Consider the following 25600-nt stretch of genomic DNA (forward strand, 5'->3'; position numbering starts at 1 on the left):
GCTCCCAATTGAGGATTACCTTATTACCTGAAAATTTGCCAGCAAGCTCTTTGAAAAACTGGGCATGAGTGGTTAATCAGCTGTCACTGTGACAGCAAACTTTTTTGGCTTCTTTGTTAGTAAAGCCAAATGCCACATTAGTGCTGTAATTGATTCAAACCACACCTAAAACTGATTGGATTGCTAGATCCTGTCTCGCAATGACAGTGCAAACTAGTATTGACTAGATCACAGAAATGGGGTAATGCTTTTTTAATCCATGGAAGGAAGAAATCAGTGCACTCCGAAAAACTGAAGTAGTACCTGATGGGTAATTGTCAGAACAGTGTGCAAATTGGCACTAAGGTGCTCTTAAGGTCACACAAGGCAAGGAATCCATGAGATATACTGATTCAGCTAATTTCATAGCCAGCCTCCACCAACAGGACTCTTATGAAGTCCTGCCATGAATTAAAGCTGGTGCAACTTCTGGAAGAGGGCAAAAGGTAGTGAAGCTATGGCCCACCCTCCCCACAAGGGTGAGTCCATCTCCTCTGTCATAGCTATCAAGGCGGGAAAAGTGAGTTACACATTTCCAACAGCTGTGCTCAGAGGAGTGAATCAAACCCCAAATCCCAGATCTTACAATCTGAAGAGATGGAAAGAAGAAAACAAAGGGCCAACAGGAACGATCTATCTGAGACCTACAATCTTTTGTTTTGGAGGCTAGGAGAGCTATTTATTTTTTAATATACTGAGTGCAACCACCTCGGACTAAATGATACAAACACACCAATCCCCACTGTTGTTGTACTTTCCCCTTGCCCTTTCTGTCTTCTTAGGCAATACCTATTGTGTACTACCTAAATCCTAGACTGTGAACTCACTGGGGCAGGGACTGTTTTTGTGTTGTTTGTTTGTACAGTGCCTAGTTCAATGGGGTACTGTTTGGGGTGAATAGGTACTACTGCAATAGGAAAAAAAAGATAAAAAATAGTAATAATGGATGACAGCATTTTAGTGACATACTTAGTGTTTAAGGGATTCTCAATACAGAGCATCAAGCTCAAGAATTGGCAGTAGCTAGGAAGCAGCTGTAGTTTCTAGTCTATTCCAATCCGGTTTGAGGAATTAAGTTATCTTTAAAGGGACCTTATAGATAGTGAGTTCAGAAATAATTCTAGTGTCATTCTTAATGTCATGCAAAAAAGTCAGTCACAGGTTAGAGGTCACAGAAGTTGGATACAGCTGGATGGAGGAGGGCTATTGGCTCATCTATGGCCACCCTGTCAGAGCAGACTTAACCTGAATGGCTGCTATATTAATGCAGACAGAAGATCCCCAGGTTTGCATGGTGTTAAGAGTCCTTTTTGGGCAGATGCAGCCTGTTGGGATACATGCGAACAGGAGGAGCACCACAGACACAGAGCTGTGGGAATGAGTATAAACTAAAAGACAGCTGGAAAAATCACAAGCATATGGAGCAGGGCTATTCCAGTGCCAGGGAAAAAGGGGGAAAAATGTATCATAAATTATCAAATGAGAGGCAGAGATGAGAAAATACAAGGCAGTGAAACAGAACAGTAACATTTATTTTGTTCATTAGTTTCTATCGCTCCCATCCCAAAGCATGTGGACAATGCTTAATTTGTAACGAAAGAGGTGCTGGGGCTCAAGCAATTCTTTTACATTCGTAATTGATGCAACAAATGCAGAGGTGCTGGGGCTATTAACTGCCAAGCCAAGAGGTGCCGGGGCTGAGCTCTGGCAAGCCCTGGCACAAATTAAGCACTGCATGTGGGACACTCTACATTAGTTACAACAATTAGACGGATAAAAATTAAGATCACTCAGGGTAAAGCCTTGTGATGTACTTGAATGCAGGACCCATTTAAGAGAAAATAATGGTCGCAAAAATACACGCAAACAGATATATCTTGGAGTGGGGGATATCAAAGCACCCCAAAATATGCACAGCTAAATACTGAAAGCGAGGAGATTGTAGAGACTGGAAAGGTAGGATTAGGTCATTGAGAGACTGGGGACTCTGTTGGAACGAATGTCTAGGTGGAAAAAATTGTTATGGCTGGGATACAGAAGTATATGTGAAGGTTATATAGCTAAAGTAATGATTTTCTGTCTCATGTAGCTGGCAGGAAAGCAGAATTTCCCTCCCACAAAAAATTTCAATTTTTTTTTTTTTTTTTTTTAAGAAAAAAGAGTCCCAAAGGGGGACAAAAAGCCAACCAACTGAAGTTTTTTGATGTAGAAATGCCCTTTTTGGGAAATCCAAAAGTGATTTTTCAGCTTGCTCCCTGGGTTGCTGACTGGAAGCCCTGGCTGAAAGGCCGCCCACCAGGCCTGGAAGAGCAGGGATATGGGGGGATACAAAGGATGCTGCTGAGGAGCTTGGCATTCCAACAGCACTGGCTTCCAAGCTCACTGCAGGTTGCCAGGGAGCCCACAGATATTTTGATTCCATCTGTGACACAGGGCCAGAAAGGGTTACCCAACTAGCAGGCTAATTGACCCAGATCCAACCTTTCCAGGCATATTAGTAGATAATGTTTGTGTTTTTGTGTGTTTACATATATATTGTTAGAGGTTAAAAATTCAACCAAACAGTTTATCGCTGTATTCTATTAATTCAGAGATCAAAAGAAGATGTTAACATTTCTTTGAAGTTGTGATAAATCACCTGCAAATGGTGGGAGATAGGCAACTGCCTTATGTTAATGCTTGTAGCTACTTACTGGTGATGCTTAGGAAATATAAGGTTACTTCAAAAGCCTATTGTTTACCAAGGATGGCATGCTGTCAAGAGGTGATCACAGCCTGCCAGTAATCTCTACAAAAACTCTTCGGACCTGATCTTTTTAATCTCAAATCTTCTTATGCTTCATCAGGGGAAGCCTGAGCCACAAGATTGAGGTCTCTAGTTCCATTCTGGTTCACCCTGATATTGGACATTCAGAATTAGCCCATAGGTTCAGTGCAAATAACTTTTTGCAGCTCTAAAGCGCACATCTGAAATGCACTTAAGAACTCTATTCATGTCTGTATGTATAACAGTCTTTTAACCAATACTCACTCTCTCTTTTTCTTTTTAAATAAATTTTAGTTTAGTTAATAAGAATTGACTGTGTGCATTTGGGTGAGATTTGAAATATTCGTTAACCTGAAGGGTAATGTGTCCAATCCTTTGGGATTAGTAGAACTTTTTATATAATGAAGAAGATTTTCAGTAATTTTCATCATATTTGACTTGGCTGTCTGGGTGGAAGCCCAAGGCTGGGTTGCTTTAAGGGAACTGTATTATTGGCTTCTGGGTAACCAATATTGTAGAAGCTGTTTTGTTGCTGGCTTGGTGAATCTAAGTACTGGAATAACCACCAGTTCTGGGGATTGTCTGACCCATTCTTTGCCGTTTGCCCTAACGGAGTAATCTCAGTTTGTATGTTTCATACCATGCAGGCCAATGTTTCTTTCCCTAAATTTAGGCAAAAAGGGTGAAAATCATGGCTCTAATGAAGTCAAAGCAAAGCTTCCACTGACTTCAACAGGGAGTTTGAAAATGTTGGCAAAATTTTGACTATTGACAAGAAACTAGTGATGACAAAAATAAAGGATAAGAGTGAAAACAGCACAAGTGAGCAAGAGCCTAATTAGATTGTAAGTCCCGTGGGGCAGGGATTGTTTTTTGGTGATGTGTTTGCAAACGGAACACCACACCTAGCACAATGGGATCCTGATCTATGACTGGGGCTCCTAGGAGCTACCAGAATATAAAGCAATGATGATCATGATGATCTGTGTAGGCTTACATTAAAATGAAGCATCTATCATACTGAAATACTGATATTATCTTGATAAGTTATGATGTTTTCCTTTTCCTACATTTATTATTATTGTTGCAACCAGACTTTGATGCAAGTAAATAGATGCCCCCTCTTTTTTAATAAAAAGTCTTCAAATCAAGTCTGTACTGAAATTTAGTGTGTTATGAAACCAAGGCCAGTAGAAAAATTCTTTTATATACAAATAAACATTCCCTGTATGTCTGCAATCCAAACATTACCAAATGTTGCTGAAGCATGAGTAACAGACAGTGAAATTGATTAGGAACTAACTAACAGTTAAAACAATATACTCAATGTTCACTCAGAGAAACACAAGAAAGTATAAAGAAAAGGAGTACTTGTGGCACCTTAGAGACTAACCAGTTTATTATGAAATACTGAAAAAAATAATTTTTGAAATTATTTTAGTTTTAACAGTTTAAATATGATTTTAACCTGATTTTTTTCTTTCATATTTGCCAGCCACTGTCGGAAGAAATTATTCTAGAAATAAAAATAATCTTAAAAAAACCATTAAATCGGTCAGTGACTTACTTAGCAGAGACTGAGAAATAACAAGAGCAATTTAGTGAAAGAAAATGGCATAGATAAAAATCAGAAAAAAAGAAACAGATGTGAGGTAAACACAGTCTCAGAAGACAGGGTTTTTTTTTTTGTTTTGTTTTTACCAGTCATCCTACGGTTCCTCCCTCCCATAGCGGATAAATAATAGTTTAAATCTAAAATGCAAACCCCTAATCATAAACCACAGTATTATCCCGTTGTTAGAAAAGATTACAGTCACACCAAGTCATACAAAGCCTGAATGACTTAGTGATCCAACTGAAGTCAATGGAGTGACTTGCATATGTAAGGATGACTCAAGGTCCCCCATAACCATAATACTAATAAAAATCTACTTCTGTTATGGATAAAGATGATGTGTAGAAAACAAATACAGTAAATGGCATCTTTACTGATTTACTGGCTGCAATATTAAAATGTGAAGAAAACTGGAATGATACTAGAGGACCCAATTCAAAATCTATGGAGATAAAAAAGTATAAGAAAGGATTTTGCTCTCCAAAACTGTATGGAATACCAATGTAGCTGTCACAGTGCCCACATTTTATATCTTCATCATCCACAATGAACCAGAAAGAATTCTGGCTCCAATCCTACAAGGTGCTGAGTGCAAGAACAGTGGTGTCCAAACTTTTCCTGTCACGCCCCCCCCTTACCAGTAGTGTAATCTGTTCGCAGCTCCCGCTCCATTACTCCACAGTTGGCTCTGAAGAGCTTGGGCTGAAGGTGGACCTCAGGGTAGAACTGGGGATGGGAGAGGAGCTGGGATCAGAGGTAGCGTTGACTTGGGGGTGGAGAGGGAATGAGGGCAGAGCGGGTCTGGGGGTGGAGCAAGGGGCAGAGTGGAGCTGGGTTGGGGGCAGAGCTGCGGCTGGGATCACAGCGGGGCTGGATGGTGCTCCCTCCCTTGCCCCCCATGGGGACGGGCTCGGGCCCTGCTGCGCACCCCCCGAAAGTTCCTCCATGCTCTGCAGGGGTGCATGCCCCACAGTTTGGGGACCTCTGGCCTAGAAAGGTATGGTCCGAAATCCTAACAATACCCTCTCCATACTTTACCAGTAGTTCAGTGAAGGTGATGCCTTTCTGGAAAAAACTTGCTGTCCTGGGGTCAAAAGGTTTCTTAAGAAGGGCAGATCTTTATGGAGTTAAAGTGGCAGCAGCTGACATAACTAAGCACAAATCTCAAGCATACAAAATTCCACTCCTTTTTTGTTACTTTCCGTGGAAGACAGGTGAACGAGAGCAGTTAAATACTTTTTTCTCTGGATTGAGTGGAACTGAAGCAAAGCTTCCTATTTAGCTGTAATTAATTTTAACTGACAAAATAATATACATGTCCTATTTGATCTCTACTCCATTTTAATTAATGATGATTTTCACAAAGACTTGTATTCTTACTATGTCTGCTTGCATCACGGTAACAAATTTCTGGTTGCTTTAATCTGTTCTGTTAACGAAAATGCTTCCTTAAAGAAATCCTGTGATTACTGTGACCAGAGATTCAGATCAAACACTCACACAATTTATAATTACACTAATTTCTCCTGGCCAAGGCATTCTACTGGAATGCGGCGAGATGGAAAAACTTACTGCTGAGTTGCATCTCACATCTGATACCGAAAGACTTCTCTTAAGGCACTTGGACTGGAGGCTCGCTGACTAGAATGCACAGCTGCAGCCCTTTCTTACAGCAGGTTATTTATAACTCCTATCAGATTTTTTTTCAATAGCATAAAGCGAAGGGAATGAATTTGCACAGACTGAACACTGAAGTCCTGACTTACTTGAGGGTTGTATTCCTTTTCCACTGAACAAATACAATAGGGTAATTAAATCATAGTAACAATATGACTGGAGATAATAAAGAAAGATTTTAAAAAAATAATATTAAGCAAATCCATGCTTTTCCTGACACATATATGCTCACATATATGCTTTCCCTGACATATATGCTCTCATATATGCTCACAATCATGGAAAACACTCTATACAGCAGGGATGGCATGGCAGGCTCAGGGGAGGGGGCGGAAAGGAGTGGAGTGGGGGCAGAGCCAGGGGTTGAGCAGTGAGCACCCCTGGCACATTGGAAACTTGGCTCCTGTGGCTCCAGCCCCGGAGTCGGTGCCCGTACCAGGAGCCTCATTTTAACTTCTGAAGAGCCGCATGTGGCTCCGGAGCCACAGGTTGGCCACCCCTGCTATACAGCCTTATAACGTTTGGAACCATTACATCCCTTCAGTAGAGTTCCAGAGTTTTTTTTTTTAAAACACCATCCTAGCCGCTATGGATGTAGAAGCCCTCTACACCAACATTCCACACAAAGATGGACTACAAGCCATCAGGAACAGTATCCCCAATAATGTCACGGCAAACCTGGTGGCTGAACTTTGTGACTTTGTCCTCACCCATAACTATTTCACATTTGGGGACAATGTATACCTTCAAATCAGTGGCACTGCTATGGGTACCCGCATGGACCCACAGTATGTCAACATTTTTATGGCTGACTTAGAACTACACTTCCTCAGCTCTCGTCCCCTAATGCTCCTACTCTACTTGCGCTACATTGATGACATCTTCATCACCTGCACCCATGGAAAAGAAGCCCTTCAGGAAGTCCACCAGGATTTCAACAATTTCCATCCCACCATCAACCTCAGCCTGGACCAGTCCACACAAGAGATCCACTTCCTGGACATTACGGTGCTAATAAGCAATGGTCACATAAACACCACCCTATACTGGAAACCTAATGACCACTATACTTACCCACATGCCTCCAGCTTTGATTCAGACCACACCACACGATCCATTGTCTACAGCCAAGCTCTACGATACAACCGCATTTGCTCCAACCCCTCAGACAGAGACAAACACCTACAAGATCTCTATCAAGCGTTCTTACAACTACAATACCCAGCTGCTGAAGCGAAGAAACAGACTGACAGAGCCAGAGGAGTACCCCGAAGTTACCTACTACAGGACTGGCCCAACAAAGAAAATAACAGAACGCCACTAGCCATCACCTTCAGCCCCCAACTAAAACCTCTCCAGCGCATCATCAAGGATCTACAACCTATCCTGAAGGACGACCCATCACTCTCACACATCTCGGGAGACAGGCCAGTCCTTGCTTACAGACAGCCCCCCAACCTGAAGCAAATACTCACCAGCAACCACACACCACACAACAAAACCACTAACCAGGAACCTATCCTTGCAACAAAGCCCGTTGCCAACTGTGCCCACATATCTATTCAGGGGACACCATCATAGGGCCTAATCACATCAGCCACACTATCAGAGGCTCGTTCACACCTACCAATGTGATATATGCCATCATGTGCCAGCAATGCCCCTCTGCCATGTACATTGGCCAAACCGGACAGTCTCTATGTAAAAGAATAAATGGACACAAATCAGACGTCAAGAATTATAACATTCAAAAACCAGTCGGAGAACACTTCAGTCTCTCTGATCACTCGATTACAGACCTAAAGTTGCATTTCTTCAACAAAAAAACTTCAAAAAACAGACTCCAATGAGAGACTGCTGAATTGGAATTAATTTGCAAACTGGACACCATTACATTAGGCTTGAATAAAGACTGGAGTGGATGTGTCATTACACAAATTAAAACCATTTCCCCATGTTTATTTCCCCCCCTACTGTTCCTCACACATTCTTGTCAACTGCTAGAAATGGCCCATCTTCATTATCACCGCAATGGGTTTTTTTTTTCTCTCCTGCTGGTAATAGCTCATCTTAACTGATCACTCTCGTTATAGGGTGCATGGTAACACCCATTGTTTCATGTTCTCTGTGTATATAAAATCATCCTACTGTATTTTCCACTGCATGCATCCGATGAAGCGGGCTGTAGCCCACGAAAGCTTATGCTCAAATAAATTTGTTAGTCTCTAAGGTGCCACAAGTACTCCTGTTCTTTTTGCGGATACAGACTAACACGGCTGTTACTCTTAAAACTATATAAAAAGTACTGATTTCTTTAAATTGTACAGGCTTTCAGAATACTTTCTATAGAATCACCATAAATGTATATCAAACCCTTAATGGGTTAACCTCAATTAAATTCTATACTTCTTTTCCATATGGGGCTGACACTAGAAGGAAGAAAAAAAAGTCCTGTGTGGCTGAAACATTTTGCTCACTAGGATTTGTTCGGTCAGTTCCTTTTTCTACCAATCTCTCATGACTCTGAAAAAGCTGTGGACTTTTAGAAGAGTAAAATCAAAAGTTAAAGAGAGGGAAAATGAGCCTGTGGATGAAAAGCTGAATGACTCAGAAGACGCAAGGTCTTGAAAATATCATCTTAGTATTTACTTACCATTATGTCAACTGCCTATTCTTGTAGGCTGCTTTGTTGAATCATCTGGATTAAATTAACTGAAACCTAAATAACTGATACAAAGAACAGATATAACAATTTTCTCCTGCTCTTTTGTATTAACATTTTGTGATATGGGAAGTAATAAGCTTGTGTTTACTTATCAGGATCCTGTTGATTACTAATGATGTAGGCTTTGTTGTTGCAAATATGATGAATATGACAAACAGTTTTGGTTCCTTATTGGTACATTGTATGTTAAAACTCTACAATACAGAGAGAAATAAGTTTGTATTTATTTACCATATTGTTAACTGTTCTCAGTTTTAAACCTTTTGGTTTTGAAGTTAACTACTTTTACTGTCTAATTTGTCATTCTAATTTGATGGAGTAAGAAAATATAGTTCTTGTGTACTAATAACTAATATTTATGACTGTATTTAATGCTCAGAATATGCTGAGCATTTTATTAATATTAATTGATTTTTCCTGTGCCTAAAACCACAATAGGTACTTTACAGCACAAAGATATGTTCACCATCAGAACAAGTCTTATAATCTAAAGTCCTGATTCCGCAAATTACTGACTACATCAGGGTTTTGCATGGGCATGGGTTTGTGCACATAGAGTAGTTTGGAGCCTTAGGTTATATATGATGCAACAAGCGGCACTATCAAACAGTACGAAGTTGATGAGGTGAGAAGGCCTCATAGTAACTCATGGGCACATTTGGTGGTTCAATTTAAAGTTCTATTTTTAACAGTTGTCATCGGTTACAGAATCAAAGGGTTAGTCTTCAGTGTGAACTTCTTATATGCTACAATGGAAACCTTGCCTATAAATTGTTAAGTTCCAATATGCTAGCATAGAACTAGCCACAAAACTAAAGTTCTTGTCCCAAGCAGCCCTACCAGAGCACAATAGTTAAGGATGACATCTTCTTTTGTTTAGTCTGTAGCTTCTTCCAGACAGGGTGGTGCTACATGTCAGGGACCTCATCAACCCACAGCCTACCCACTACACATTGCACTGTTCAACAATACAGCAATTTCCTAAATTCATAAGTTATTCATAGATTCACCAGATTTTCACAATCAGCTTGCTGTCTTCATGCTACAAGTAATTTTATTCTATTTAGGGTCTTACAACTCAATATCAAATATAAAGTCTTTAAGTTATGACATTAGTGAAACAATACTTTATTCCCATGCAGGCTAACTCCTAACATTACATTTCCTTCATGCAGTTATAAAACTGTGAGGAAATCTGCACTGAAATTGATATACAAACACTGAGTGTTCCATCAAAATACATCATCTTCCAAAGCCTGCATACTAAATAATAGGAGGCACATATATAGGTCTTTACACTGTCAAAGCACAAACATTAACTAATCCTCTCCACACTTTTGTGAGGTCAGAATTCAAGTATTATTGCAACATTTATAGAAAGGGAAACAAAAACAGAGTTTACAGTCAATTATATAAAATCTGTAGAGAGTCAGTGACAAAGTCACAATTAGAACTCAGGACTTCCTGCTTCCAGGCCCAAGCTCTGTCCATTAGACTACACTGTCTCTCTATCTTCTAGCAGAAGACATCATAATTTTACATTGCTCTTGAACTCACTACTAGAATGACAAATAAGTGAAGTCACTTTTGAAAGAGGGTTTGGAGACAGGCCTATATCTATAAGCAAAATAGTTTACAAATCTACCCTAAGTCTACCCTGAGGAGGGTTATGCCAGATTTTCAACAAGTTTGTAAAGCAACATGTATCTTCAGTAGTCAAATATCGTTCATGGCATAATGTATTACCATTAGTGTAAGCAACCTAAATTTTAGAATACATATGTGCACTTTGGGTTTAATGGGGCTCACCTTATAGTTGTTAGGAGCTTTGCCTTCAGTTGGAAGAGACTCCGAGCCCATGTTGATATACACACACACACCCCTCCCTAATCCTGGATAAGATTTTCAAAAGTGACTAGTTATTTTAGGAAGCTCATTTTTTGGGTGCTCATCTTGAGACATATTAAAGGGACCTGATTTTCAGAGGCTAGGTCGGCCAGCACTTTCTGAAAATCCAGCCCTTTCAAGGAAAAAACAATTCTTTGGCTAACCAGCAAATGCTTCTAACAACTCAAAGGGAGATGAGCTCTTTGACTTTGTCATGTCTGTTTGAGAGATACCTGAAATAGTGTTTTGAAATCTGAGTATACACCTGAATTTTGCCGTTAGCCTTTTCTTTTTTCATCTCTCTACTGCCCACATCTTCTGATGCATCTGCCATATTTTTTAATGCATCTAGTGTTCCCATTTAGCACCCGGAAATGCTCAGATTTATTCTCCAAGTCTCATTATTTTAAGTATTCTCATATGCAGTTCTTTTAGGCAAAGCTACAGATGCCATGTAAACAAACTTACAAACAGTATATTCAATTATTGAAATATATTTATGCAGCATACCACACTGAGATGACAATTAGAACCAATATTTAGAAAACTACATGCACAAAATAATCCTGAATGAAACTGTTTTAAAGAAGAAAAGTGCTGTATACAGAAAGCATGAGGTATAATGATCATTTTTAAAATCACAACTTTTCCTTGCAAATCTCAGGGGAAAGTACTTACAGATGTCTAAGGTTAATATTTTTCAGAGCTGCATTTCTGACATTAGGCACCTAAATCCATAGTTAAAAGAAAAGGAGTACTTGTGGCACCTTAGAGACTAACAAATTTATTTGAGCATGAGCTTTCATGAGCTACAGCTCATTTCATCGGATGCATGCAGTGGAAAATACAGTACGGAGATTTATATACACAGAGAACATGAAAAATTGGTGTTACCATACACACTGTAACAAGAGTGATCAGGTAAGGTGAGCTATTACCAGCAGGAGAGCGGGGCGGGTGGAGGGGGGAACCTTTTGTAGTGATAATCAAGGTGGGCCATTTCCAGCAATTGACAAGAACGTGTGAGGAACAGTGGGGGGGCAGGGACGAATAAACATGGGGAAATAGTTTTACTTTGTGTAATGACACATCCACTCCCAGGCTTTATTCAAGCCTAAGTTAATTGTATCCAGTTTGCAAATTAATTCCAATTCAGCAGTCTCTGGTTGGAGTCTGTTTTTGAATTTTTTTGTTGAAGAATTGACACTTGTAGGTCCATAATCGAGTGATCAGAGAGATTGAAGTGTTCTCTGACTGGTTTTTGAATGTTATAATTCTTGATGTCTGAATCCATAGTTAGTAATCTAAATACAACTATCTGACTTTCCAAAGAACAAATCAACCACTGAAGCTCAGCAGCTTTGAAAACCAGGCCATTTTTATTTAGGTGTTTAACTGGATTTAGAAGATTAGCTTTAGGCATCTAGATTTGAAATTGTTGACTTTAGTATCTTTGAGCCATCCTCAACTTACAGCTACAGAGGAAAGTAATTGCATTCAATAGACATTGCTGCTTCTAAGAGAAAATATATTGCACAATGTAACTTGCTATGTTTTTCGGGGTATCTCCCCGCAAATCATTCCCCTGCCATTGCAAAGGTCCCAGGCATCGGTGTTCCTCAGTCCCTCCTATTCTCTGCCTGTGGCAAACAATAGATTAATTGCTGGAGGGCTGCAATACTTCAGTCAACTCCAGATTATAGGGCTCACTGCAGGGATAACTGGTGGGATTTAGTGGCCTATTATGTGCAGGAAATTAGATTAGTTGATCTGGTAGTCCCTTCTGGACTTAAACATTGATTCTGTAACACATTTATAGAAGTTTAACTCTGTATGTACACAATTATAATATACCTTTTACTGACTTTAATTTCACTTCTTAGCACTGCAGTGTTAGATTTTAGATTGTTTATTCCATTTACACTTTTCAAAGCTTTTACCTGAATTGCTATCTTCGGCATTAACATGGTGACTCAAGCTGGAACTGAAGAAATCATGGGTCTGTAAATGCAATGACCCATCATGCAAAGGTTTATTCCACTAAAAAAAGAACAGATTTTTTTTTTTAAGCTGACATGACAGACTGTACTTTGGCAACGATTCTTTAGTTGATAAAGAGTTAGTAATGACAGCTGAGCCTAAAATTTACTCTTATTTCTCCTGGTAACTGTCAGAGTAGCCAAAGAGGCTATTAGCAGTGTCAAGGTTCCTCCCCCACTCTGAACTCTAGGGTACAGATGTGGGGACCTGCATGAAAGAAAAACCTCCTAAGCTTATCTTTACCAGCTTAGGTCAAAACTTCCCCAAGGTACAAAATATTCCACCCTTTGTCCTTGGATTAGCCGCTACCACCACCAAACAAATACTGGTTACTGGGGAAGAGCTGTTTGGACACGTCTTTCCCCCCAAAATACTTCCCACAACCTTGCACCCCACTTCCTGGACAAGGTTTGGTAAAAAGCCTCACCAATTTGCCTAGGTGACTACAGACCCAGACCCTTGGATCTTAAGAACGATGAACAATCCTCCCAACACTTGCACCCCCCCTTTCCTGGGAAATGTTGGATAAAAAGCCTCACCAATTTGCATAGGTGACCACAGACCCAAACCCTTGGATCTGAGAACAATGAAAAAGCATTCAGTTTTCTTACAAGAAGACTTTTAATAGAAATAGAAGTAATTAGAAATAAGAAATCCCCCCTGTAAAATCAGGATGGTAGATACCTTACAGGGTAATTAGATTCAAAACATAGAGAACCCCTCTAGGCAAAACCTTAAGTTACAAAAAAGATACACAGACAGAAATAGTTATTCTATTCAGCACAATTCTTTTCTCAGCCATTTAAAGAAATCATAATCTAACGCATACCTAGCTAGATTACTTACTAAAAGTTCTAAGGCTTCATTCCTGGTCTATCCCCGGCAAAGACAAAATATAGACCCTTTGTTTCTCTCCCTCCTCCCAGCTTTTGAAAGTATCTTGTCTCCTCATTGGTCATTTTGGTCAGGTGCCAGCGAGGTTACCTTTAGCTTCTTAACCCTTTACAGGTGAGAGGAGATTTCCTCTGGCCAGGAGGGATTTTAAAGGGGTTTACCCTTCCCTTTCTATTTATGACAAGCAGACTAAAAAGAAATGAAGTTAATGATGGACAAAGATGGTACATGAAGAAACATTTATTGTAGGAGCAGCTATCGTAGTAACTATTATTTCCATAGGTTTGCTAGTTGACGATAGCCAGATCAAAAATATGACACCAATGTTTAAGAGGCTACTTTATAGTCTTATGTTTATGCTCCAGAGACATGCCCAATCTCAAAACTTGTACCATGTGACATCTGTTAGATGAGCCATTACAGGCGTCACAGGTAGCTCCTGAAATTTGACAGGGTGGCACCCTGATGTCAGGATCATGGCTTTTGCAGATACGGTGTAAATTTTCCCCAATTTGGCCAAGTTAGATGTCAGTTCACACATGATCAGTAAAGACTTTTTAGAGTTTAGCAGCTAATTTCTTAGTAGACTGCAATTCTTAGAATTGAGCACGCTCCATCCCCACACAACTTTATGTGTAACCAAAATGCACATGCACCAACCCCCCAGAATTAAATAGCATGCGGCATTCCTACAGCTATAAGGGCTGAGCAGAACTGTCCCCTGCAATAGCTCCTCCTGGCAGCCAGGAGCTGCTGTGGCAACAAGCGGCACTGAGAACAGGGAAACTGGCTCTCCTGTGCTATCAATGCTCCCGCTACTGGTGTCCAGACAGTGAGAAGAAAGCAGAAACTGTCTGCTTAATGCACAAGGGTGGGGGATTGGGACTAGGCAGGATGGCTAAATACTTGGCCTCAGTTTTTAATGAGAAGGTTGCAGGCGGTGACAGGGTGGCTAATGGGAACAAGGATAAGGAAGTAGAAATTACCACAGCCAAGGTGGAAGCCAAACTCAAACATCTTAATGGAACCAGATCGGGGTGCCTGGATAATCTCCATTCAAGATTGTTAAAGGAACTGACACATGAAATTGCAAGCCCAAGAGCAAGGATTCTGATGACTTTGTAAACTAGGATTCATACCCTATGACTGGAAAGTTGCAAATAGAGTGCCTATATTTAAGAAAAGAAATAAATAAGGTGATCATGGAAACTACTGGCCCATTAGTTTGACCTCAATTGTTTGCAAGGTCTTAGAACAAATTTTGAAAGAGAGAGTAATTAAAGACATACAGATAAAAATAATTAGGACAAAAGACAACATGGTTTTACTAAAGGTAGACCGTGCCATACCAACCTGATTTCTTTCTTTGAGAAGATAACTGATTTTCTAAACTAAGGAAATGAAGTAGATGTAACCTACCTAGATTTCAGTAAAGCATTTAATATAGTTCCACATGGGAAATTATTAAAGTGGAGAAGACGGGGATTAATATGAGAATTAAAAGGTGAACTGTCAGGCTGGAGGGAGGGTACTAATTGGTCTTGAGACCAATCTTATTTAACATTTTCATTAATGACCTTGGTAAAAAGTGGAAGCATGCTAATCAAATTTGCAGATAACACAAAGTTGAGAGGTATTGCCAATATGGAGGAGGACCGGAACATCACACAAGAAGATTTAGATAATCTTGAAAACTGGAGTAATAGAAATGGGATGAAACTGAATAGTGCACCGTGAAAGGTTACGTTCTTAGGGACTAGCGAAAATATTTGCTATAAACTCAGGACTTATGTGATGAAGCCACAAAAAAAGGCTAATGCAATCCTAGGATGCATCAGGCGAGGTATTTCCAGTAGCTATATGCAAGTGTTATTACCTTGTACAAGGCACTGATGAGACCTCATCTGGAATAGTGTGTGTAGTTCTGGTCTTCCATGTTTAAAAAAGATGAATTCAAACTGGAACAAGTGCAAGAAGGGCTACTAGGAGGATCTGAAGAAGGGAAAACCTATCTTATGAGAGGAGACTTAAGGTATTTGGCTTGATCAGTCTAACAAAACAAAGGGTGAGGGGAGATATGATTGCTCTCTATAAATATATCGAAGGGATAAGCACAGTGAGGGAGACAGCATTCAAATTAAGGGCCAATGTTGGCCCAAGAACAAATGGATATAAACTGGCCATCCAGAAGTTTAGGCTGGAAATTAGATGAAAGTTTCTCATGACCAGAGGAGTGAAGTTCTGTTACAGCCTTCCAAGAGGAGTAGTGGGGGCAAAAACCCTCTAACTTGCTTCAAGACTGAGCTTGATATGTTTATGGAGGGGATGGTATGATGAAGTTACCTATAATGGCATATGGGCAATTTGTAACTGCTATTACCACGTATCTCCAATGGCTGGAAATAGGACACTAGATGGGGAGGGCTCTGAGTTACTACAGCGAATTCTTTCCCAGGTGTCTGGCTCATGGCTCTTGCCCACATGTTCGGGGTCTAACTGATCACCACATTTGGGGTCAGGTAGGAATTTTCTCCAGGTGAGAACGGCAGAGACCCTAGGGCTTTTTGCCTTCCTCATCAGCATGGAGCACAGGTCACTTGCTGATTTGAACTAGAGTAAATGGTAGATTCTCTCTAATGAAGTCTTTAGCTCAAGATTTAAGGACTTCAGTAACACAGACAGAAGTTAGGGGCCTATTACATGAGTGGGTGGGGAGAGGTTCTGTGTCTTGCAATGTGCAGGAGGTCAAATGAGACAATCATGATAGACTTTATGGCCAAAATAGACCATGAGTCTATGAGAATATTCCCTATCCTGCCTTGAAAATATCAACCATTTTTATTTTTTATCCCCATTATAATTCATTTAATTTTGAGGGCTGGGTGCTCCATTTTCCACCCCTGCATCAAAATTATTTTACTCACTTCTGTTGAGAATTATTCATGGGAGAAAGAAGAGTCCAGTGACTAAAACAAAGGGAACCGTGCCAGGGTGGATGGACTCTATTCCTGGATCTGCTACTGACTCACCTATTGACCTGGGGAAAGTGGCTGGGGGAACGCAGTTTACTACTGCTAGGTACATCCCATTGGTGTTGGTTGAGACTTGGTTAATGTTTGTAAAGCTCTATAATATCCTCAGATGGGTGTTACTATATAAGTGTGAAATACTATTATGCTAACTCAGTGGTGGCCAGCCCACACCGCTTCCCACAGCTCCCATTGGCCAGGAATGGCAAATCGCGGCCACTGGGAGCTGCGGGCACCCTTGCCTGCGGACAGTCAATTTAAACAAACTGTCTCGCTGCCCACCAGCGGATTACCCTGACGGGCTGCAGGTTGCCCACCACTGTGCTAACTTCTCAAATAGCTTACAAGTTTTGAGAAGCTGCATGCAGAACTTGTATTGACTTCACTGGGAGCAGCACATTCAAACCACCATTGGGCTTTGACAATGCACAAAGTCATCTTTGCTAGTTAATAAGGTTAGGTTGGCACCTGTCATGCTCCCTAATACTTAATTTGCCTCAGAATTTCCTCAGCAGCAGAATTCCCCAGCATTGGAGAATAATTACTGTTTTTTGGAGTGCCCTTCATCACATCCTTTAATATCACGGTCCTCAGCTCTCACTGTAGTTGCTTTCTTTGTATGTTGTAAAATATTCGTAGCTATTTTTGGGTGAATGGCCCATTAAATTACCCCATGAATAAGTCTATTTCTTACTACAGCAATGTGTCCTAGACTTGCAGGGAAGATCTGAAGTGCATGTTTCTGATTTTTTATTATACTCAGATTCAAGGGCATTTCTGTGGGAAAGACTCAATAGAATGGGAATTCAACTTTAATTCAGAACATCTTGGTCACTCAATATATGCACCAATGTCCCATTATGATGCATGGAACCTGTTTGTCTCATCTGTATCATCCGTTCTTTCTAAATTATTCTCCTAATCAAAAATACATTGGATTTTTCAGCCAGTGAAATCTCCCACTCAGCTCCAGCAGCCAGGCAATGATGATTCTAAACGTTTTTACTGTTACTGACTCCTATAATGCTGGCATGCTCCAGTCAGCCAGATGAACACTGAGGATGAAGAGGGGGTGTTTATGCCCCCTTCCCCATATACATGTGTTCATATATACTCTTTTCCCACACGTACAAAATACACACTTTAAAAGTGCATGCGTGACACACAGTCTTTGTACTCTGGATTCTCTGGGTAGACGTGCCCACAGAGGTACCTAGATGCTGAGGGCCCAGATCCTCAGCGGGCATAAATTAGTGTAACTCCATCAAAGTCAATGGAGTTACACCAATTTATATCAACTACAGAAAAGGCCTTGAGTGTGCGTGTATGTGTATTTAAATGTATATCAAGACAGCTTGCCACAGATGTATAGATAAAGCCATTTACATTTGCAGTGTATTTTATATCTACCTTATTTCTGTAGCACCCAGAAGGGCTAGATGTGTGAATCATGCATATGCATTAAAATTATACCAAAACAGCAGACTCATCAAGACATGTGTTTACATTTTTGAGGTAGCAATTAGGCAGTAATGGTGGGGGATAAGAAGTAACCCAGGAGTCATTCCAGAAGGAAAGTATAATAGTGGTGCTTAGGAATTGTAGTCTAATATTTTAAAAACATAAAATCCCCCCCTCCTCCCCCGCCGACAGTTCAGACACAGATGTAAGACAAAGAAGGGACTCCTGTAAAAGCTGACTCAGGTCACGTGAACAGGCAAAAAGGTAGCGTCTGTTATAATACTTAACATGAACTCCCAACTTCAAAGAAAAAGGAACGACAAACAGGAATTATCTGCTTCACTATTTTAAGATGCTTTTAACTACAGTTACAGCTCTAATAACTACCATTGCTAACATCAGCAAACAAAGATACAAGTTTGTCAGAAAGGATACCTGCCACTGAGATTCCCTTCCTCACCAAGACTCAGATGTCAATTACTACCCAACATACTTGGCTTTCCTCAAAAATGTACAGTGCTGTATTTGTGCCAGCAGGCAGCTAACACTTAATGCAAATAGGGATAGAGTGCAAACATCCCCATTATAACAACTTTTTGGCCCGTTCAGTGTCCATTGGTCAAATCAAGTTGTAATTAATGAATGTCTTCCCTTCATACAAGCTGTTAAAGGAAGGTGTTAATTGATTTGCTTGAAAGATTTATAGCATACAGAACAGCTGACTGGCTTAATGGTTTTCCCAGGGATTGCTGTGAGGGAACAGCTGCAGAGATACTGCAATGCAGCACAGCACAGTTTCCAGACTACTGACACTGACTATTTTGCAAAAATCTGAGGACTAAATTCTGTTTACAGCCCTGTAATGGGAACGAATGGGTGCAGCTGAGAGCAGAATGTGGAATTTCTCTCTTAGGGTATGTCTATGGAGCAACTCGACGCGCGCGGCTGGCCTGTGCCAGCTGACTCAGGCATGCAAGGCTCAGGCTGTTTCACTGCTGTATCGATTTATGGGCTTGGGCTCTTGGATCCTGTGATGTGGGAGGGTCCCAGAGCTCGGGCTCCAGCCCATGCCCATAAGTCTACACAGCAATGAAACAGCCCTGCAAGCCGGAGTCAGCTGGCATGGGCCAGCTGCAGGTATCTAGTTGCTGTGTGGACATACCCTTAGTGTTCCCAACCTAGAGGCCAATATTTTCTTCCCCAACACCTCTTCCATTCAGGATGAGGTGTGTGTATTTAAAGCATAGCTCCCCTTCCTTTCAAACTCTATCACTTACACTGACCACAGAATTTTACCGTAGCTCCTTCCTTACTGTACTGCAGCACCACCATCACCACTGACATGGGAATACATACTATCCAATGGAATTTGAAATGCTGAAGATATTTCCTGTACTCCCAATAGGACAACTGTGGGTGAACGCTGACTTCTTAAAGAGAGCCATTGAACACGCACATGGCCATGCCCTTTTAAGATGGGCCTCATATTACAATAGCTACTCAGGACATACCAAGTAAGTCCATGCAGAAGAGGGTGAATGCCACCTTGGTGGCTGTGCATTTTTGCAAAGGCACTAACTTTAAAAGGAGTTTGAAAAGGTTGCTATTCAGGAAAAAAGTGCAGGCAAGCAAAAATGTTTCCATGAATATTGGTTATAAATGTGAAAGCATGGCTAAAATATGAGTGAGTAGGCCCCCCTCATCTTTTTGATTGACAAGTTTTTAATTGCTTGTATTTGTTTCTTTACCTTCAATAGTAGTTGAGTAAGGAGTAGTCTCATTGAAGTCAATGGGACTGCTCTTGTGCTTAATGCTAGGCAGGTGTTGAAATATCCAGCTGAACTGGAGCTGCAGTAATCATTATGGAACATAGAAACGGGAGGCTGGAAGGGACCTCAGGAAGACATCAAGCCCAGCCCCTACACTGGCGGACCAAGTAAACCTAGGCCATCCCTGACATGTGTTTCTTCAACCTGTTCTTAAAACCCTCCAATGATGGTGATTCCTCAACCTCCCTTGGAAGCCTAGTCCAGAGCTCAGCTATCCTTTAGTTGGAAAGTTTTGTCTAACATCTAACCCAAATTTCCTTTGCTGTGGTTTAAGCCTATTATTTCTTATCCTACCTTCAGTGGACATGAAGGAGATGTTACTACCTTGTACAGTAACTGGAGTTCTTTGAGATTTGTCTCCCTGCGGGTTCTCCACATCAGGTGCACATGCACCCCATGCATCTTCGACTGGAGATTTTCAGTAGCAGTGCACATTTGGCCCATGCAGGTGTCCTACACAACCTCGTGCTCCACACCAAGGCTATACAGGATCACGCAGGTGACCTGTCCTCAGTTCCTTCTCCTCTGCAAAGTGCCACAGAGGAAACTGGAAGCAGAGGGGAAGGAGCGAGGACAGTGGAGCACTCATAGGGGGACACATCTCAGAGAACTCCAGTTACTGTACAAGGTGATTAACCTCTCCTTCTTCAAGTAGTGCTCCTATGGGTGCTCCACTTCAGGTGGCTACTGAGCAGTGTCCGCAGCTGGAGGGGGAGGCTTCAGAGCTGAGTCCAAGACTGAAGACAAGACTGCATCCCAAGGGCAGCATCTGATCTGGAAGACTGGATGGTTTCTCAGATCAAATTTGCGAAAGCTTTGAGTTGACCAAAACTGCATTTTTCAGCAAATAAACCATTCGTCCAAAAAATGTCACCCAGCTCAAGATGGCCTACCTCATCTTTTTATTTCTTGTATTTTTAGTTCCAATTTTGTCCTCACTTTTCTTCTTCTTCCCTCCCCACCTCTGCTTTTATCTTTCAAAACTTTGTCCCATACTAATTTGTCTATTTCTGTCTCAGAGAGGTAAGGGAAATAAAAAAAGGGGTGGGTGGGCGGGTGTGTGTGTGTGTGTGTGTAAGAAAGACCAAGAAAGGAAGAGGAGAAGAGTTGGGGAAAGGTGTTTACCCACCCATACATTATGTTTTATTTTTGCTAGCCTCTGCATTTCCTAGTTCCAGGCAAGATGAGAAGTGAAAATGCTTTAACAACAAGATAAAAGCTATTCAGCCTGATGGGAAGCTCTAGAAATCTTGCAATGGAATCCACTTACATAAGATTTCCAGGCAACTCTACATACTCAAAAATGTTTGGGAGTTCATATAAGGTTCAGATAAACATTTGGATGCTCAGAGCAAACCAAGTGAGAACTCTGAACCCATTCACCATTACCTCCTTTTTTAACTTTGCACTGCAACCGTAGGTTAGAGGGTCAGTTTATAATATCACAACAGCTATGTATTTTATACTCTTTTCTTTACTACATGAATAGTAACTTATTGAAGCATTAACTCTTTCCTCCATTTTAATTGCTGATCATCAGCTGGCTGCTCAGAAAGCTGGCACATTATGCACTCTTGTTTACCATCCAAAAAATCAAGAGCTGCAATTTTACTTGCGACTTTCTGTAATAACAGTCTAAATTGATATTTATGTTCCTATTAAACTGGAAAAGATAAACAAGACTGCCGAAACTAATGGGAACCAAAATCTTCTGTCAAGAACTTTCTGTAATACAATTATTTTTACCCCTTCTTCCTTGATCTGAAATTTATCTAGATCTATATACTGTATATATATATATATACACACACACAAATTATTTCATGTATGTAATAAAGTATAATATTTGAAATTTTGTTTGCTTCTAATTCTCCTCACCTCCTCTCTTTCCATTGGTATCTGTCTTAATTGCACATTTTCTGTTTTAATTTTAACTTGGGGGGGGGGTGAAGCGTCTGAGTCAGAGCATGAGAAAGGGAATGAGTGAGAATTTATTATTTATGAAAAGTGGCAGCTTGATAAAGCCTGGTGACTGAAGTCCTCAGTTTAGCCACCGAAAAGGTACAGCACAGAAGTACAGCTGGCCGACCAGCGTGTCTCAGTTCTCACATGGAGGAACCACTTTCTAAGGGTGAAAAGGTACTTCACTCTCCATGTCTATTCAGCCCTTGGTATCCCTGAGACTATCAGCAAGAGGTCCCATGAGTGCCACTTTTGAGGACAATTAGTGTTAGGAGGACACCTCTTCATCCACCAGGTAGTGGAATAAGTCCACATAAGTCATCACTCACAGGGTGCCAAACCACCACTGTTTTTTTTTTCTGCATGGTTATCATTTCCACTTTTTCCCAATTTTATTGCTTTTCCTATTCTTGAAGTCTTGCAAGGTAGATGACATTATTCTTCCAGCCAAAGAACATCAGATGAAACCCAACAACACTTCTTAATTGGACAGTAAATTAGTTCATTGACTTACCGTCCGGCTGGTATTGTGCTATGATTGTTACTATCTGCCCTGCTCCTTTTAGTGCAGCTGCAGCCTGCTCATGAGTAGCACCCCGAAGATCAATGCCATTCACCTACAGGAGAAATGAAAACAAAAACGAACCATCTGAACTTGCTTCATAATGGATGGAAAGCCATGGAGAATCTGTTTTAACACTTAGGAAAGGGCATGAGGGTGGGAAATCATGTCACCAGTGTTCAAGAACAAAGACATAAATTATAATAGACTTATATGAAGCCACTTATGATTGACCAAGATCCTTTGCCACTGGATCAGACTACTGTACATTGTGTTTATAACACACTGATCTGCGTTACGTTCACTTGAGACGGCTGCCTATCTTGTTTTCTGCTCTCTTAAGTTCACATTTTTCTTAAACTTTTTGTTTAAAATCTTGACCAATTTTAACTTGGCTTTATAGGGTTTGAAGGTTCAATTCTCTACTGTGCCTGAGCACAGTTGGGAGGGAGTCCTGATACGAACCCAACTGGGACACAATGATCCTGCTCTTGCAGCCCTGGTATAAATCTAACTTGCACGGGACAGCTTCAATTTGCTCCACTGATGGGAGACATTCTATCAGCAGAGCGTCTGCTGTAGAGGCGCCTCGTCCTACCATACCCCAACCCTGAATGCCTCCTGCCTGTTCCCAACATGCCTCCTCCCCATCGTGCGCGCTGGGCAGTTCAGATGCAGGAGGGAGGTGGTAACATAGGTGCAGGAGGCAGCCTAGCCACCTCTGCCATCTTTACACAGACTGGAGATTTTCCACGGAGGTTTCTCCACTAGTCTAATGTCACTTTGGGTTGCATAAGCAGTGTAACGTGAACTTAGCCGACCAGAGAATCCAGCTCTAAAGGTTTGTGGACACTTCAAAACCTGTTTCATGTACAGAGCTAGTTGGTGATACACGCTTTGTCAGCAGCTATCACGAGGAAGTCAAGCAAATGCTCTTGGGGCAAGCAAACATGGGAAGATGAGCCGAGTAAGTGCCAGGTCACAGACAGTATGGGAGAAGGGTGAACAGCTCTGAGGCTGTTGAAAGCAACTTTGTGCTGACTGTGAAAGAAAGAAGAAAGACCCCTTCTGCTCAGTGGCACAGTTCTTTTTTCCCCACACAGTCCTCGGCATATCCAGGACAGAGTTGGCAGACTTGATTTGGGCATTTTGATGTGAGCCTGTAAAATAATTGTATACCCCACCCACTTCCAATCATTATATATAAGACCACCCTGAAGAGTCTAGGGAGTGTCACTGAGATGTTTCTTTGTGTACCCCCAAATCTTTGTAACGTCCACTAGGAAAGCTAATAAAGCAAATCAAATAATGAATCACAAATACTACTACTCATCTGCTCTTAGAGAACATTCTGCAGACATTAACTAAACTAGTAGTCAAATCACCATTGAGAGGTTATCTTCAGTACACAGATCGGAAAATTGAGGCACAGAGGTTAAGTGACCTGACCACAGGCCAAAGAGGATATCAGTAGCGACCTGGTATTAAAAGACAGGGATTTCCTTATGTCCTGCTTAGTTCATGGGACCATACAGCCTTCCACGGTACTGAGATGCCCATTTTGGGGCAGGCTCATGACTACTCACTAGAAAAGTGGCTCAGCAGCAGCTGCTCAGGCTAACAGGCCTGAAGTGGTCCTAGCTCCATCAACAGAAGCCCACGTGGCTCCAGTCCCCCAGAGCTGCACATTGATTTGAGACTATTCCATAAATTGAAGAGACTAAAGCTGTGGGTTTCATCGGCAAGAGGGCAATGCATAGCATGTGAGTTTCAAACTTATAACCCTGCTGATTGGTTACCTCTGGTTTATGTTTCAAGGCTCTCATTGACAACAAAAAGGGAGGGACACATAGGATTTGTGGGGTTTATTTAATAACTTCAGTGGAGTTAGACTAGGGATTAATTTGGTGCCATAAAAGTTTACAAATAATAGCAGAGAAATTTAAGACGACTTTGCTTTGACTCTATTATATTTGAAAACAGACAAGTTTCCAACTTGCTATCATTGATCTTAGAAAAAGTGATAATAAAAGAGCTACAGGAACACATGGACAATAATTATTTGTATGATGAACCCACTGAGGACTAAGATTTATTCTCTGAGTAACAACTTAGTTGTTTGCAACAATTAAAAAAAAAAAAAGAGTTCCTAATACTGTTGTTGATATTGACCCTACCTGCAGTTTCTGATTAAGCAGATCAGACTATGATAAAGAACAGTTTAACAACTTTAAGAAATGTTAGGCTGTGAGCAGTAACATGTTGATCTATTTTAGATCAAACTGTATCTGACAGGATCTCATTTGGTGAGAGTGTACATATTTTCACTAGCTGTACTCTGATTATCTGTGCTCTTCCATACAGATCCACACAGGTTCCTATTAGAGCTGGTTGGGAAATTATTTTTTTCTTCCCATATTTTTTTCATGACAAAGGGAAAAAAAACTATTATTCCTGGGGAAAAAAATCGTAAAAAAACCAAAAATCTGAAAACAAAACTCTAAGTTATGTTTTAAAAAATGAAAATGCAAAATATTTGTCAAAATTATTGTTTTCCTCAAAAAAATTGTTTTCAACAACACCTATTTTTCTAAGATTTTTGGTCTACAAGTTTTAAGCAGTTCTTACACCAATATCCTTCAGATCTCTTAGGCAATCTATGGGATTTTTGAGATGTGTGATTTGGTGGCTACTGTGACACTCTATCTCACAATGGCACCCTGGAACCCGCATATTCACCACTGTCATATAATTAGCATATGTTTTGTACAAAGTGTACCTTGTGAGGTATCATTTTAAAAGTCTTGATCTGTTGAATATTAATATCCTGTCAGATTGTATGTGCTATCATTATATGTGAGGTTATGAACCACTGCCGTACATGTTACTGATATATGTTGTGAGGTTGGGAACACCCACAATCAGCCTTTCAGGTACAACAATGGAGTAGCCAGACATGATGATGGCCCATTAAAGGGAATCCACTCTCCCACGGGCCAGCCCAGAGGACTTCTCAAAGACAGCACGTAGACAATGAAGACTGCTTGACCAATGGGGGCGGACCCACACATTACATCAAAAGATCTTTCCAGCAAGCTGGAAGAAGCTATAAA

General features: G+C 40.8%; 1 protein-coding gene across 11 annotated transcripts in view; it reads right to left on the reverse strand.

Annotated features, from left to right (window-relative positions):
- The window catches only part of DLG2 (discs large MAGUK scaffold protein 2), a 1449547-nt gene that overhangs the window by 240177 nt on the left and 1183770 nt on the right, over positions 1–25600 (reverse strand). For all 11 annotated transcript variants that reach the window (XM_043528333.1, XM_043528345.1, XM_043528361.1 and 8 more), the window contains one exon: positions 22440–22542. In XM_043528333.1, coding sequence (XP_043384268.1) covers positions 22440–22542 — 103 coding nt within the window. The remainder of the gene's footprint in view (positions 1–22439; positions 22543–25600) is intronic.

The sequence above is a fragment of the Chelonia mydas genome, chromosome 1 (genome assembly GCF_015237465.2).
Source record: "Chelonia mydas isolate rCheMyd1 chromosome 1, rCheMyd1.pri.v2, whole genome shotgun sequence".
Classification (NCBI taxonomy): Eukaryota; Metazoa; Chordata; order Testudines; family Cheloniidae; genus Chelonia; species Chelonia mydas.